This window comes from Phyllostomus hastatus, unplaced genomic scaffold (genome assembly GCF_019186645.2).
Source record: "Phyllostomus hastatus isolate PE091 unplaced genomic scaffold, TTU_PhHast_1.1 phas_scaffold_39, whole genome shotgun sequence".
Classification (NCBI taxonomy): domain Eukaryota; kingdom Metazoa; phylum Chordata; class Mammalia; order Chiroptera; family Phyllostomidae; genus Phyllostomus; species Phyllostomus hastatus.
The window spans coordinates 31505870-31522363 of NW_025334028.1; the positions used below are offsets into that span (position 1 = coordinate 31505870).

The following is a 16494-nucleotide window of genomic DNA, read 5'->3' on the forward strand; positions in this document are numbered from 1 at the left end:
AATTAGTTCATTGTTATTCCTCTTAAAAATTAAGAAGTAGAAAAAACAAGTGTTATCTTGTCATAAAAGTTATAAACATCTGGCCTTAAAATAAGTCTATTAGACATAATACCAATTTTTTTCAAGAAAAATGAATTGATAAAAAATTTCTAGTGCTAGTTCCAGAACCCTCACCCAAGGGTTTTAGTATTTCTTCATAGCCTAGAAATCTAATTCTCATAAAGTATTATTTCAAAGAGCTCAAACATGAAATTATGTAATAACCACATGATGGACACACACACATGATTCCCAATATTATTTATGACTAGTTTGAATAAATACAGTTTTTTCATTAACATTGGATAGGACAAATTAAACAGAAATGAACCAGGCTTTATCCAAAATTTCCAAACTCTTGAACCTTTTCCAGATTTCAAAGTGAGTTGTTTTATTGCCTCCATTTCTGAACAATTTATTGTCATTCTACAAAAAACAAGCTGCTTTTTAATAAAGTTTTTGTCATGTGGTTTTTATGACAACTGATGGTCACATCTCTAAAGTCCTTTTCCAGTTTGAGACTTAACCACCAAGTTCCAAAGATACTTCAGATTTTTTTTTTTTGCTTTTATTTATTCCACTAAACTCTTAGATAAAACTGTGAAGTTGGATGAACCCAATAAATCAATAATGTAGTGTGGTAAAATTTGCTTTTAATTTACAACTCTAGCTGAAAAATTAAGTCTATGGAATATGACTGAAACCACTCAAACACTACCCTATTAACAAAATAATTTGAGAAACAAAAATCTTGTGTGTGTCAAAATCATTTATTTTGAGAAACATAATACCTATGTAAATATTAAGTCTAAGAAGTTTATTTTCATATAAATTCAATAGGAATTTAAATAATTAGTTTAAAAAGTGATCAATATGATAGATGTGTAACATATTTCCTTTTAAATGCTATCCTTTATTTGATACTGGTTTCTTGGGTATGAATGAATTTGTTCTTACAATTCTAGTATTTATACAGTTAGTTGTGTTTTTTTATTGAGTGTGTTCATTGCTAGTTTCCAAATATATCCTTTAATTTTTAGTCTCTAAGAACAAAACAGAGGAGGAATATCACAGAAATTAAGAAGCTTACTGATAAAAAATGTTTTCTTACTTGTAATTAGCAGACTTCCTTTTAATCTATAGACCATCATGATAGCAACTTAAGTGTAGTTTCTTTTTTTAAAAAATTCTCATTTTCTTATTATGAGTTACTGTTTTGTACAAAATGCAGGTAAGCAAAATTAAGGATACAAAAATCACCCATAATTCCATTTAGAAATAACCCCTGTTGTCACACTATTGTTTTTTCCTTGAGTCCGGGTTTTAGGAGAAATAATCTGTTTCCCTGTTTTCATGGATCTTAGAGTCTAGTGATAGAGACCAATATTAACTTAAGAGTCACACAAATTCTTGTATACTTAAAATTGTAACAATTACAAACAGAAAAGGTTCAGAGCACCCTGAAAGAGTATAAAGGGAAAAGCAACCAAGTCAAGAGAAGTTGGAGGTTAAGGGCTTTCCTAAAGGAAGTGATGGTTATGTTGAATTCTGAAGGAAGGGCAGGAGTTAATTAATTGGGTGAACCAGAGTTGAAGCATTCCTGGCTGAATGCTTACTATCAGGAAAGAGGGAAGGTAAGTGTCCATCTTTGCAGGGTCATATTAAGATTTGAGCTTTTGTTCTAAGAGCAATAAGTCACTAAAGGGTTATAAGTAAGAAAATGAAATGTTCAATTTTACTTTGAAAAGAAATTTCTGGTGCTGAGGTAAAGCACAGACCTAGATGGAGGCCAGAGTGAATTTGGGGAAAGCAGTTGGAAAGATATTGAAGTAGTTTTGGCAAAGGACAATGGTAGATTGGACTATGGATGTAATGATGAAGATGAAGACATAAGAACAATGTTTAGAATTGGTGGTAGATTAGAAATAGGAGTCAAAGATAATGCCTAGATTTCTAGAAAAGATAAAATTCGCAGAAGGAGAATGATTAATTCAGTTTGTTGTATGTAATGCTTTTGATTCTCTTTCAAGATATTAAAGTGAAAATTGTTTCAAGGAGGTTATAGTTCCTTGTCAAATGTTACTTAAGGTTTGACTAAACTGAAGACTGAAAAATACTTATTAGACTTGTTGGCAAAAAAGCTATTGTAACTCTAGAAAAAGTTTTCCAGTAGAGTGATGGGAGCAGCTCTCAAATTAAAACAGATGAAAGAGTCAGTGGTGAGGAGATAGAGACAAGAACTGTAGAAAAATATCTCAAAAAGTTTGGCTATAAATGGGGGAAGTGAGAGAAAGGAAACTGAGAGAGATGCCAGATGAAAGGTAAGATTTTTCTTTAACTCTGAGAGAGAATTTTAGTATGTTTAACATATTTAAAAGCTAGTAAGAAGGATCCAGTGAAGAATGAGAGATTTAATATGAAAGATCTAATAGGTAGAAAAATATTTTTAAAATAAGGTTTTTAAGAAAGTGGGGTAAAACAGGAACCACAGCACAGGTGATAGGAGGAAAATGGGTTTATTTGTATATTTGTAGGATAAAAGATATAGGAGTTACTATATTTTTTTTCTGTGAAGTAAAAGGCAAGATCATCTTTTGGGGGAGGAAAGAAAAGGGGGAGTGTTCAGAGGTTGTAAAAGAGTGAAAACATTTGAAAAAGGCAATTCAAAGAGGAAGAAGAGGAGTTGGCCAGAACAATGTAGGAGGATTGTGAAAGTGGAGAGCTTATTTAAGATAGGTATCCATGAATTTATAGTGAGACGTGTGAGGGAAGTTGGGTGACCTCCCTTGATAGAACTTGGCCACTTGGTGCAAACACAGAGAAAATGCCTGTTAATTTCATCCAAAGCTGGAGTTCTGCTAGATACAAACAATTAAAATATAAGGGAACAGTGACCAGTGTGGTTTAGTTGGTTGGGCATTGTTCTGCAAAGTGAAAGATCACTGGTTCGATTCCCAGTCAGGACACATGCTTGGGTTGAGGGTTCAGTCCCCAGACAGGTCACATATGAGAGGCAACCAATAAGTGTTTCTCTCTCACATAAATGTTGCTCTCCCTTTCTTTCCACCTCCCTCCCCCTCTCTCTAAAAATAAATAAATAAAATCTTAAAAATATATATATAAGGAAGTTCAGGACTTAGGCAGAAATGTTACTGAAAATGGTAGACTGTGAAATCTAAACTATATAAGAAAATAAGCAAAAGAAAAGGAAGAGCTGATGGTCCAGGAGAAAGTAGGAGTAGTGATGCCCAAAGGGCCAGAAATCCCCAAAGGGCCAGGTAAAGGGAAAAAGTGGTCTAATGGAAACCAAAAGATAAGTTGTGTCATGGAAGGTGTATAAACAAATCATTTTGGAGGAAAAGTACTTAAGGATGATCACAAGGTATGACAATGAGAATTGATGGCTGAAACTGAGTAAAGAAAATATCACTAGAACTGAGGAAGTCAAGAAATGAAGGAGCTAAGGTGTTATATTGATCATTCATGTGAATCTTGTAATTGCCCAGCATGATCGAATGGCTTGGGGTTAGGTACCAAAGTATATCATAAATGAGGTGAGGAGGGATAACCTAAAGGAACATACATTTTTAACAATAATGAAAGAATAATGGTCTGGAAGCTGCAATGGGAAGCTCAGCACACCTATTCCATTTTTGGCCCGGTGCTACAAAGGGTGTGGGAAAATAAACATTCCCCAAATGGGAAGTGGTATTCCCTGCAAAGGGATATCTCCAGAGAACTAGGTTGAGGCTTGAAGAGACTGGGGCAATCTGGGAAGCTAAGACAGAGAGACAAAGTGCTACATATTACGGGAACAGTGTTGAGAATACATGCCTCAGAGTCTTAGATTTTGGATAATGACTGATGACATTAAGTAAAGGGAAATTGCTTGCCTTCGACTTCTAAGATAAAAGATAAAAGACGTGGTGGATTTAAATTCAGTGATGTCTGGGATAAGAGTGAACATTGGACCTAGTGCACTGAAGATCATGGTTAATTATTAGAACTTTTTGTCTTTTACACACTGATTTTGCTCTTCATATTTCTTTTGCCAACTATTGATTCATTATTTTGCTAATTTCAGGTTTGCACATTTTCCCCTCTCACTAATTTAAAGGATTCTTTATATAGGGAAAATATTTGCTCTTTTTACATCAAAGTAATAAATTATGACTTTTAGTTTGATGGCATTTTTAGTATAAAACTTTTTAAAAAGTGTCTGCAACAAACTTTATCAGTTTTTATCTTTTTGGTTTCTGCTTCTACTATGTGATAATTATTCATGTAAAATTTCCCCTTCTATTTGTTTACTTCTTTATCTATTAATGTATTTTATTTTATCCTTCCCTAACATTTCAACAGTTCACATTTTTTTTAAATTATATTTTACTGACTATGTTAGCCCTGGTTGGTGTGGCTCAGTGGAGTGAGTGCCACACAAAGTAAAAAGGAAATGTTTGCATCTAGAGAAAAGACTTAAAGTTCTGTGTGCTTATATTCTCTTTCACTCCCCTAAATTCTTCTTCAGGTACACACTCAATGACAGAAGCCTTGGCCGGATTGTCACAATAGCAGAGCCGTTCAACACTGAATTACAGCTCTGGGAGGTATGAAGACAGATTCCTCTGTAACTTGTCTGGGAAGGGACAAAATTAAACTTTTCTACAAAACAGAGATGGTATTCTTTTCTATTCACATCAGAGGAACAAGGAGAAAGAAATAATTCTTGTATCTAATTAAATGTACACCTATTTTTTCTAAACTGAAAAAATATCAAATAAGCAAGAAACAAACAAAGTTTAGAATCTGAGAAAGGCAAGCTTTAGCAGTCTGCATGGGATTGTTCAGCTTACCAATGCATGAACAGTAGGCCTTTCCTTTCCTGGTAATTGTTACCCTGGTATAAGTTGGCCAAAATGTGATTCCTTTCAAAATTCATGGTTTTGGAGTTTCAAAACTTAACACAAATCTTTTATGTTTCAAACATCTCAGTTCCCTGAGGGAAAAATGTATATTAATGTTGGGCACATTGTATGAATTTTCAGTATCTGTTTATTAGATATTGGAGTGTCAACATTCCTCTGTGTGTTAAGAAACAAAATAATTGTTATTTTTTTAAATGGCAAACAGTTGTGTTTTACAGAAAGTTCTGGAGGAAATTGGGAGGATAGAACAAGTTTAACAAAGACTTTTTTATGAGTCCTTAATAAGTGAACTAAAAGTATATTAAAATGCCTTGACTCCTGCAGTGAAAGACTAAGCAAAGCCATCATGCCACAGACCAGATTTTCCAGGGACTGCCCTGAGGCATGCACAGAAAATACAGAAATCAGCAGAAGCAGGAATGGGCATGCCAGCTATTAGTTGCTGCCCTCCTTCCCCTCATATGTTAGAGTCTCTTGTGGCTTGATGCTCTGCCAGGCATCCAAAGCCATGGGTGATTGTGACTGTTCTGAGAGATGGGCTCAATATAAATGAGGGACCAAAAGATATATCTCAATGTTGTGTAGTGAACCTGAATTTCTGGTAAGAAGGAAACCAATCTTGTTTTGTAAATGACATTCCTGAAGACGAATTGGGCTTTAAAATGACTTGCTTAATTATTTCCCTCTCTTTTACAGGTGGAGAGTTTTTTCAAAAAATATCCAGAAGCTGGAGCAGGAGAAAAACCTAGGGAGCAAGTGCTGGAAACAGTGAAAAACAATATTGAATGGGTAAAACAAAATAGAAAGAGTATAGCAGAATGGTTTGGGGATTTACCTAGGAATGGTTCAAATATTGTATTTTAATTTTGTGAATCTTTTGTTTCTACTATTAAGCATTTAGTGACCTGATATACAAGCACTGTGGGGGGATCCTTATACACAGATTCTGCTTTTTCTGAGTATTATTTTTTTATGTTTTGCAAAGCTTTAAAATTGTCTTTGTTTATGAAAGAAGATACAAAAAAGGAGTTAATGTACTCAGGGATTTCTTCTAAGTGTACTTCATAGGAGATTCTTTTCAAAGTGAAGAGAATGTAATAGCCATTTAAATGTCTTTAAAAATCATTCTTTGTGTCTCAAATCTGTGAAAATAGAACAATTTGGTCTTAGCTTTACATTTTCAGTACCAAAGAAACACCACTAATCTTTTCTCTTGATTGATTTTTAAAGTTGAATACCGGTACTTGAGGGACCAATATTACATCTTAATCTTTATTTTATTATTCAGAATTATACAGATCTAATACCATTTTATTCACATATGTCTTATTCCTTTAAATCCTACCAAAGTAACTGAGCTTAAATTTTACTCAAAGATTGCATGAATTAGCCAAAGAAATGGCTGACTGTTGCCTTTGCTCTTATAACATCAACAAGAGAACTCTCCTCTCCTTTTAAAAATAAATCTGAATGATTACCTTAAAAATATTTTTTTTTTCAGTGTCACTTTACTCTTGAATAATAACAACTGCAGTGTTCCCTGAATAATTTAGCACAATGCAACTCTGATTCAAGAACCCCACCTTTTTCATGCCTGGTACTCCATCAACCCATTCCATTCCCTGCAAAGCTCCCTCAAATATGCTATGAAATTAGAGGAAAGATAGTGCTTAACTCTGCTCCATGGACTTTAGAGGAAAAAGGCTGAATAATTGGAAACTGGTCAGGAAGAAGCAAAGACTGATTATTCTATAACACTAAATGGAATTAAAATTTAGCTTCAACCTAACCTAGCAATCTAAGTGTGAAAATGAGGAAACACATGGATGTCTGCAGCATGACTCTGCATATCTGAGGCTATATCTTCTTATAGTAACTTTTATGCATTAACCCCTATCCTAATCCATACAGAATAGCACGGATCAAATTTAAATCCATGACTTGATTAAAGACATCAGTTATATTTAATATGGTACTTGATGCCTAGTAGATCCACAATTTAAGTCCAATAAGTAGAAAAGATGGTAAATTACTATGTCCCAATCTTCTATCTTTAGAAAAATCTAAATTTATTTAGAACCTTCTGAAGTATAAAATCATTTAAGATTGGCTTGATAGTAAATGAAGCACATGAAAACAATCAAAGTTTTAGCATTGCCTTTATTTCCATAACAATGTGCCCTAATCAAGTCCTGTCAAACTATGTAAACTTTCTTACTGCTGTCTCTCAGTGATCATTTTCTCAGCCTACATAGCTAAAGTGACAAATTTACATGTAGACTGGGAAGAAGTCAAAAGATAAAAACGAAGAAATTTCCAGACCTTAAACTTAAAAATTATTATTTTAAATTACTTCAGAAGAAAAGGCACATTAACATTCTAAATCATCAGGACAACGACACTGTGAACTTCAAATTAACCACAATCAAAACCAGCACTTGAAGTCTAGTATTGTTTCAAGTATACAAATAAGGAAGTAAGATGTAACAAATGAATTTTTAAAGGAAAAAATATACAATGGTAAGTAAAACAGATTTCAGCTTGTCTACAAGCCATTCTGTTTCCTTCTATTTTAAGCACTAAAATTGAGAAGGAACTGTTTAATCCCTTTACCCCACATGAAGAAGAGCTATGCAGGCTTTGCCATAACCAATTCACCAGCCCACCAGGCCTTCTCATTTTTTTGGTTAAATCCTCACCCAAGGATATGCTTGTTGATTTTAGAGAGGAAGGGGGAGAGACAGAGAGAGAGAGAGAGAGAGAGAGAGAGAGAGAGAGAGAGAGAGAACATCGATGTGAGAGAGAAACATTGATCTGTTGCCTCCCTTATGCACCACAACCAGGATCAAACCTGCAACACTTTGGTGTACAGGACGGCGTTCTAACCAGCTGAGCCACCTGGCCAAGACAACAGTATCTGGTTTTTAAAAGGCTGATGACCAATAGATAAGCCTGTGCCAAGCACAACTTACTACTGTAGTGACTTGGTTTTGTCACAGTTTTCACGGGGGAAAATTTTGTATGTTGTTTTCAAAATTAAACCACAGTAAAACTGTCAACTTTAAAAACATAACTGGGAAAAAAAACATAAATCGGAAAATGATTGGCTAGGTCCCACAGCTAGAGGCCAAGCCAGTAGTACTGCCTTCCCTCTGGGCAGCCTATTCCTGTGTTTCAGATTGTGTCTGTGCACCCACTAAAATAGACTGGAAGTTTAAATAATGAACCAGGAATGTAAAAGTGACACGCAAGGAAGGCCTGGAAAGCAAAGGTATACGGCTGGGTTGAAGGCAATGGTATTCCTACAGTTTACTCTCCATGTTGTGAAGTATTAGTCCAAAAATAGACAAATAGGAGGTGGGAACAAAAATCTCGAACAGTAATTCTCAAAGGAGATTAGGGGTGAAGAGCAATAAAAGGAAGGGGGTAAAATTACCTATGGAGCTTCCCAAACCCTCGTTAAATAACAATAATATCAAACAATTTTTAAATTTGCCAGGTACTATTCTAAACACCAGCACTGCAAGTACATTGATTTTTACATTTAAACTTTACAAAAACCCCATGACATGGTACCGTTAATACCTATTTTATAGATGGAGAAACTGAGAGAAGTGAGAGAACTGGCCCAAGGCCATAAAAGTAGTAGCTGGCACCAGCCAGGATTTGAATCCAGGAAGTTATCACCAGAACCTATGTTCTTAATGACTGTGTCGGAGGAGAAACACACCTGTTAAAGTTAGGGTGATCTGGATTTGAATTACAGCTACTTGGCAGTCCAGGGCCCTTAATCTCTTTATTGTTCAGTTTCCTCATCTATAAAGTAGAGATAAAAGTGATAACTACCTCAACTTGAGTTGTGAGAATTAAATACAAAAATGTATGCAAAGGATGCACGTATGGGAAACAACTGTTCCGTAAACATTAGATAAGTTAAAATAAAAAACTAATGAAAGCCAACCTTGAAAACACCCTGAGCGGTCAAAACCAGTTTAGTCACATAAGCAAAGCTTAATTTACCTTCATTTTCAGGACTAACTTGACCTGGGTCATTTCTTGTTTATACCTCTGGAAATCATAAACTAAACAATGTGTTTCCCAAGGTTGACATGAGGTAGCCACTAACCAATTCCCTACTGTGTAAGAATATTCTACCATTATAACCAATCACTCTGAAAAATAAATAGACACTGCCTTCTCACTATATAAGTTACCTTATAACAATTTGCCTCTGAGCTTCGTTCATGTTTTGGTTAGAGTGCTCCCGGTCCATGAACTATTTTCCTGGTGTGTGCACAATAAATTTTTATTAATTACTACTTCAGTGGTTAATTGGTTTTACTTCAGCTGTTTCTAAACTTTTGACAGGTGCAATTACTGTAACTATTATGATATTTCCCAGGCCCCACTTAAGATACTAGTTTGGAAAAGATAATACGCTTGGTTCAGAAATAACCAAGCCTAGGCACTAAGGAGAGGCAATGTGTCAGACTATGTTATTGTTCACAAATCGTCACTTCCCTCCCTGGGAGAGGATTTCATTATGTCACCCAATGAAGTCTAGCATGGGTTTGTGACGTGCTTTGGCTAGTGAAATGTGAGTGAAGGTGATGTGTGTTGATTTCAGGCAGAAGTGTTCAGAGCCAGCAGTGGTTTGCCATGTTCTACATTTTCCTTCTGCCACTAGATCCAGCAATGCTCCAGACAGAGGCTGCTCACTTAGCCTGAATGTAGAATGAAAACAATGTGGAGCAGAACTTCAGCAACACAGTGCACATGCATTGGGACTAAGAAGTACCCTTTGTTATTGTGACTCACTGAAATTTTGAGGTTGTCCGTTACCTCAGCATAATCTAGCCTCACCTGTCTAATATGAACACCAAGTTAACATGGTGCCCTACCATAGTTATTTAGTTATTTATTTCCAGTCCTTATTCTTCCTCCTTCCCCTATCAGGGTTAGCAACTTTGCCCGATTATTTTTGTAAGACCTGCAAGCTAAAAATAGTTTTTACTTTTAAAATGGTTGAAAAATCAAAAGGAAAATAATAGTTCATAGCATGTGAAAATTATATGAAATTCAAATGTCAGTGTCCTTAAAACTTTGTCGGAACACAGCCACACGCATTCATTCATGTACGTGTTGATTCTGGCTAGTTTCCTGCTACAACGGTAGTGCTGAGTGGTTGCACTACCAATCTTAAGGTCCACACAGCCCAAAATATTTGCTATCTGGGTCTTTTACAGAACAAGTTTGCCCACCCCTGCTGGATCTCATCTTTACTCCTTTCCTTTTGCATTAAATTCCCCTCCCTGACCCGCTTCTTCCTCCATACTCTCAATACGGGTTTCTCGCTATTGACTTTTGGGGCCTGTGAATTCTTTGTTGTGGAGAGCAGTCCTCCATGTGGTGCAGTGTTTAGCAGCATCCCTGGCCTCTCTATCCTCTAGTTGCCAGTGGCACCTTCCCCTAACCAAAAATGTCTCCAGTCATTGCTTAATGTCCTTAATGACCTTTAGGAGGTCAAGTCACTCCCACTGAAAATCACTGCCTAACCTTGAACTTGTGAGTAGATGGTGCAGTATTATTTAGCCATCCCACAAGACAGGTGAGGAGAATGCTGCAGGCTGAGAGCAGTTGTGCCTGGAGTTACAGTAATTGAAGAACCAGTGAGAGAGAAAGAGCCTTGGGGGAAAGAATGGTAATGAAGAGAATACTGGATAAGGCATTCATTCAAATAACTAAGATTTATAAAGTACCTGGTATGTGACAACCCTTGTTTCAGGTCCTAGATTTAAGAGTGAATTTAGAAGACAACAGAAAGAAAAATTGAAAAAATTGAGTCAGGGTAGCAGTGGAATAAGATGAGACAAATGGGCAAGGAGAACGCAGGAAGGCAGTGACTAACTCCAGCAATCGGCAATATTATAACCTGATGCTGCACTAGAGAACCCTTAAGTATTCATATTTGCTACATACATAAATAAAATGTTTAGGATCTAAGACAATTTAAGTAGATTTAAAGATGTGCTAGATATTGTCTACTGTCACTGAGCCAACATTTCTACCACCTTCTATGTACTGATCTTCCTCTATTGCCAGGCTGGGATCTTAAAAATGGCAGCTCCTAGGTTTCTTTGTGATTTACCAGTATGTTCCACTGTCATTATGCACATGCATGAGATTTGGAAGGAAAAAAAGAGAAGGATGATCAGAGAACACTTTCGAGGACAGTGCAGGGGACACCAGTTACTGGGATAGACATGAGTTGGCAGCCTCTGGATACTACACTCTTGTGTACTTGCCATTTCTGTGCTGCAAGGGCGCTCTGATAGGACACTAGCACTTCCTCACTTCTGGACAACATGAGGGGTTTCTGGTATCTGGGTCAGAAAAGCAGTGATGTGCAACCTTGAACCTGGGAGCCTGGCAGTGACCCTCTAACTTCTATTTCTCCAGATCCTATAAGGATATGTAAGTGCCTAATTCCCTGAAAAAAAAAATCCTTTTCTGCTTGGACCATCTCCTATATTTCCTAAACTGACCCCTGAATGATGCAAAGTGGAACTACATGTTTTGTTTTGCTTTATATCTGCATTTCCCCAGGGCTCCTTTCCCGCCCATTGCCTTTATGATATAACAAGCTACAAGGTGCATCCTTTGTTTGGAAAAGATGAATGAAACAGACTGACCCTCAAGGAGTCCGCTCAGGACCTGAAAATTTTTAACATATGGAAAAAGTTATGATAGACAACATTTGGAACACATTATTCCCTGCAGTAAAGGAAAAGGATCTGGAGCAGTGTGTTCCCTTCTGTGGGGGGCACACAGGTACATTGGAAAGTACCACTGATAAACCATCAACATTCACTGCCCCCATTCCCTCAGATGTTAAATGTAGAGTTGCCAAGTGACCCAGTAATTCCATTCCTAAGAATATACCCAAGAGAACTGAAAATACATACCTATATAAGAACTTCTGTATTAATGTTCATAAATAACCAAAAAGTGGCAATATCCCAACTGTCCATCTACTGATAAATGGATAAACAAAAGGTGGTACAGCTCTACAATGGACTATTATTTGGCCATAAAAAGGAATAAAGTAATGATATATGCTTTAATGTGGATGAACCTTGAAAACATTATGCCAAGTGACAGATAACAGTAACAAAAGACCACACATTCTATGTCTATGAAATGTCCTGAGCAGGCAAACCTATAGAGATATAAAGTAGGCAAGTGGTTACCAGGGGCTTGAGAAAGAGATATGTGAAGTGAATGCTAATGCTTCCTTTCTGAGGTGATGAAAATGACCTATTCCTAGATAATAGTGATGGTTGTACAACCCTGTAAATATACACACACAAAAAATCCACTGAACTATAATACTTTAAAAGGGTTAGTTTTATGACTTATATCTCAATAAAGCTATCACTTAAAAAGTTGTCTTCCTTCTTTGGAGCCTCACTAAACAAAATGACAGGGGAGTGCTGGATCATGCAGAAGCCTTATATTCTTTGCAATAGTGGCAATTTTCCTTCTACTAAGATGTAGAAATTTGTCTCCTTAAAATTGTTTCTATTTCCAGATTCAAGAATTTGCCTTCTTAATTTAATTCAAAAGATGTTTATATTTTCATTCAAAGATAAAGCTGGTTCTTAAATTGAATTTTTCATCATCAGGAATCCACGTAATCTTGATTGGATTAAAAGTGCTGCATTTCCTCTATCTCCCATCCTTCCCACCACAGTACCCATCCCGAGAGCACATTGGTAAACTCAAGTGACCACTCTACCAAAACAGAGAAAATTAATGTATTTTGGGGTTATTATATATGGGCATTAAAGAAGAAATGTTTCTTTCTGCTGGGAATGCTAAACTAGTAGATCCTCAGAACTGATCTCTCCACATGGAGAAGCCAAGCAGAAATAAATAGTTAAGAGTGGAAGGATAGAGTCCTCACTATTAGTCCTTGAGCCCTTGAATCTACTTGCCTGTATGTAGACTACCCTTAGATCTTTGAAATATGTGAATCTATAAATCTTCTGTACATTTAAATTAGTTAAATTGAGTTGCTCTCATTTTCAATGAAAAGAGCCCCAATACAATGTTGCTTCACATTCTCTCCCCCACAAACACAAATTAATTATGTGGATAGGGGAGAATGTTTTGGGAAATAAATTACTAAGGCTAATTGAAAGGATCAACATTTTTTACTGGATAAAAGGAAGAAAGGAAAAAAGAAAAGGAAAAGAGAAGTAGAAAGGGAAGGACAGAAGAAGGGAGCATTCATTTGAAAGGAAGGAAACAGAATTGTTATAATTACTATCACATATCAGCATGTAACAGAAGGAATCTGTTTACAGATTTTAATTTGTCTTCTAATATTTCCATAAGCAATTTTTTCCTCCATTTTAAAACTGAGAGGTAAAATTTTATATAATAGCCCTGGTTACTAAGATCAATGTAATAGTTATTATCATCGAAACAAAGGCAATCAATCATTGATCTTCTGGGACCATGTGAAAAATAAGCAAACCTCTCTCTGCCCCAGGGAAAAAAAAAGACTTAGAATAGACACTGAGGGAAGAAACTAAGTTATGTGAAGAAAAAACATATTAATGAAGAAGGATGAAACACATAGCCTAAAAAATATTGGATTGTTAATTTAACCATGTGTCTTTATGTTACCTTATGTATTTTTAAATACCTAGGGAGAATTATACATGTCTAATTAAATGAATATGATCTTATAATCTAGGGAAGGGTAAGGTCCAGGAGTGAGAGTGAGGACAACATAGTTTTTACAGAATACTCATAACTCTTATTTTCTATACATGCAACTTACATAGTCAATATTCCCCTCAACCAGAGTTGCTCTCTTTTTCTCAGTGTAATACATCCTTTCCTACATCAAAAATTATGATTATGAAAAGAGAATTCCCCCAACATGTACAGAACACTGCACCCAACACCAATTTAATACCTGTTCTCAGGTGCACATGCAATGTTCTATGGGACATAAAATAAGATTTAATACCTTTAAAGGAATTGAAATAATATAAAATATGTTCTCCACCTACAGTGGAATTATATTAAAAATCAAAAGGAAATTTGGGAAATTCATAAGTATGCACAAATTAAATGACAGCCCAAGATAACCAAAGAATCAATGAACAAATCAGAAGAAAAATTAGACAGTACTTTGAGATGAATGAAAACAAAACACATCAAATCTTATGGGATACAACAAAAGTAGCTCTCACAGGGAAATTCATAGCTATGAACATCCATATAATAAGGAAGAAAGCTCTCAAATCAATAACTGAAGCTTCCACCTTGACAAACTGGAAGAAAAAAGCAAACTAAACCCAAAGCAACTACAGAAAAGGAAATAATCAAGATTAAAGTAGAAATAAATCATATAATAGAAGATATCAATGAAACATAAAATTGTTTCTTTAAAAATAATGCCAAAATTGGCAGACCTTTGTCTTGGCTGATCAAGAAAAAATAAGATTTAAATTACCCCAATCAGGGATAAAAAAGGGGATAGCAGTACCAACCTTACAGAGATAAAAAGAATTATAAGAGAAAACTATGTACAAGAGTATGTCAATAAATTATATAACTTAGACAAAAAAAAATATTCTAGAAAAATACAAACTATCAAATTGACTCAAGAAGAAATAGACACTTGGAATACATGTGTAACAAGTAAAAGGACTGACTTAGTAATTTTTTAAAATCCCCACAAAAAAAATCCCAGTACTAAATGGCTTTCTTAGTGAATTCTACAAAACATTAAAAAAATTATTAACACAAATTCCTTTTTCACAAACTCTTATGAAAAATAGAAGGGAAGCCTTTCTCCTGGACCACTGCCATTATCATGACACGAGGCATGTGCAACCTATCAAGCTAGCCAGGATCACTAAGGTGCTGGGCAGGACCAGCTCCCAAGGACAGTGCATGCAGGAGTGTGTGGAATCCATGGATGGCACAAGCCACCCCATCATCTACAATGTGAAAGGCCCCATGCACAAGGGCGGCACCCAATTGGAGTCAGAGTGAGAGGCTTGAAGGCTGTGCTGAGTTGGTACCTGGGTCCTGCATGTCTGGGTGGACCAGAAGGTCCATGGGGATGACATTCAACTGTTAATAAAACACTTATATTGTATGTAAAAGAATAGAAGGAAAGGGAACACCTCCAATTCCTTCTGTGAGGTCATTATTGCTCTGTTACTAAACCAAGTGAAGACAAGAAAAAAAATCACAAGAGAAAGTAACCCCAAAACTACAACCAATAGCTCTTTTGAATATAGTCACAAAGATCCTCAATGAAATACTAGCACATAAAATTCAGCAACATAGAAAAAATATTGAGGACCATTACCAAGTGCCAGGTGAAATTCACCTAGGAATGAATTTGGCATATGAAAATCAACCAGTGTAATATACCAAGTTAACAGAATAAGAACAAAAATTGCATGATCCTCCCTACAAGTGCAGAAGAAACATTTGACAAAATACAATACCCTTTCACAGTAAAACATTCAACAAGCTACAGATATAAGGGAATTTCCTTAACCTGTTAAAGGACATCTATGAAACACTAACACCTAACCTCACAATTATAGGTAAAAGACTAAATGCTTTCCCCCTAAGATTAGGAACAAGACAAGGACGTTCTTCTCTGTCAGTTTACTTAACATTGTACCAGACATTCTAATAAGGGCATTTAGGTAAAAAGTAATAATGATTAATGCAAGGCATCCAGATAGAGAGGAAAACGTCAAATGATCTCCTGCATCAGATGACATGCTCTTATGCATGGAAGATGCACACTGTAAGGACTACTACATGAGTTCGGCAGGTTGCAGGATACAAGGTCAACATACAAAACCACTTGTGGTTTTACACACTGGCAATGAAAACTCTGAAAACAGTATTAAAATCAATTCCATTCCAAGACAACCTAAATGGATAAAATACTTAGAAATAAATTTAGCAAAAGAAGTACAAAACTTGTTCACCTAAAACTATAAAACATTGAAAAAATTAAAGATCTAAATGAATGGCAAGATTCCCCAGGTTCATAAATTTGAAGACTTAATATTGTTAAAATAGCAATACTCCAGAAATTGACACAAAGTTATCCCTATGAAATCCCAGTGTGCTTTTTTTGGCAAAAATTGACAGCTGATCATAAAGTTCATATGAAAATGCAAGGCACACAGAACAGCCAAAAAAATCTTCAAAAATGAGAACAGAGTTGGGGAATTCACATTTCTCAATTTTAAGGTTTACTGCACAGCTACAGTAATCAATACAATGTGCTACTGATGTAAGGATAGACATAGAGGTCAAAAAAATAGAATCAAGGTTTCAGAAATTAATCTTTACATTTAGGGTCACTTGATTTTTGATGAGAGTGCCAAGACAATTAAAGGGTAAAAAAAAATAGAGCAGTCTTTTCAACAAGTGGTACTGGGGTAATAAAATATCTACATGCAAAAAAAAATGA

The 16494-nt window shown here is 35.7% G+C and overlaps 1 protein-coding gene across 1 annotated transcript in view; it reads left to right on the forward strand.

The window, feature by feature from the left end:
• Positions 1 to 6452, forward strand: part of LOC123806888 (glutamyl aminopeptidase) — an 87353-nt gene extending 80901 nt beyond the window's left edge. The window contains exons 19-20 of the mRNA XM_045820336.1: positions 4568 to 4646; positions 5661 to 6452. Coding sequence (XP_045676292.1) covers positions 4568 to 4646; positions 5661 to 5828 — 247 coding nt within the window. The 3' untranslated portion in view covers positions 5829 to 6452. The remainder of the gene's footprint in view (positions 1 to 4567; positions 4647 to 5660) is intronic.
• Positions 6453 to 16494: the final 10042 nt, after the last annotated feature.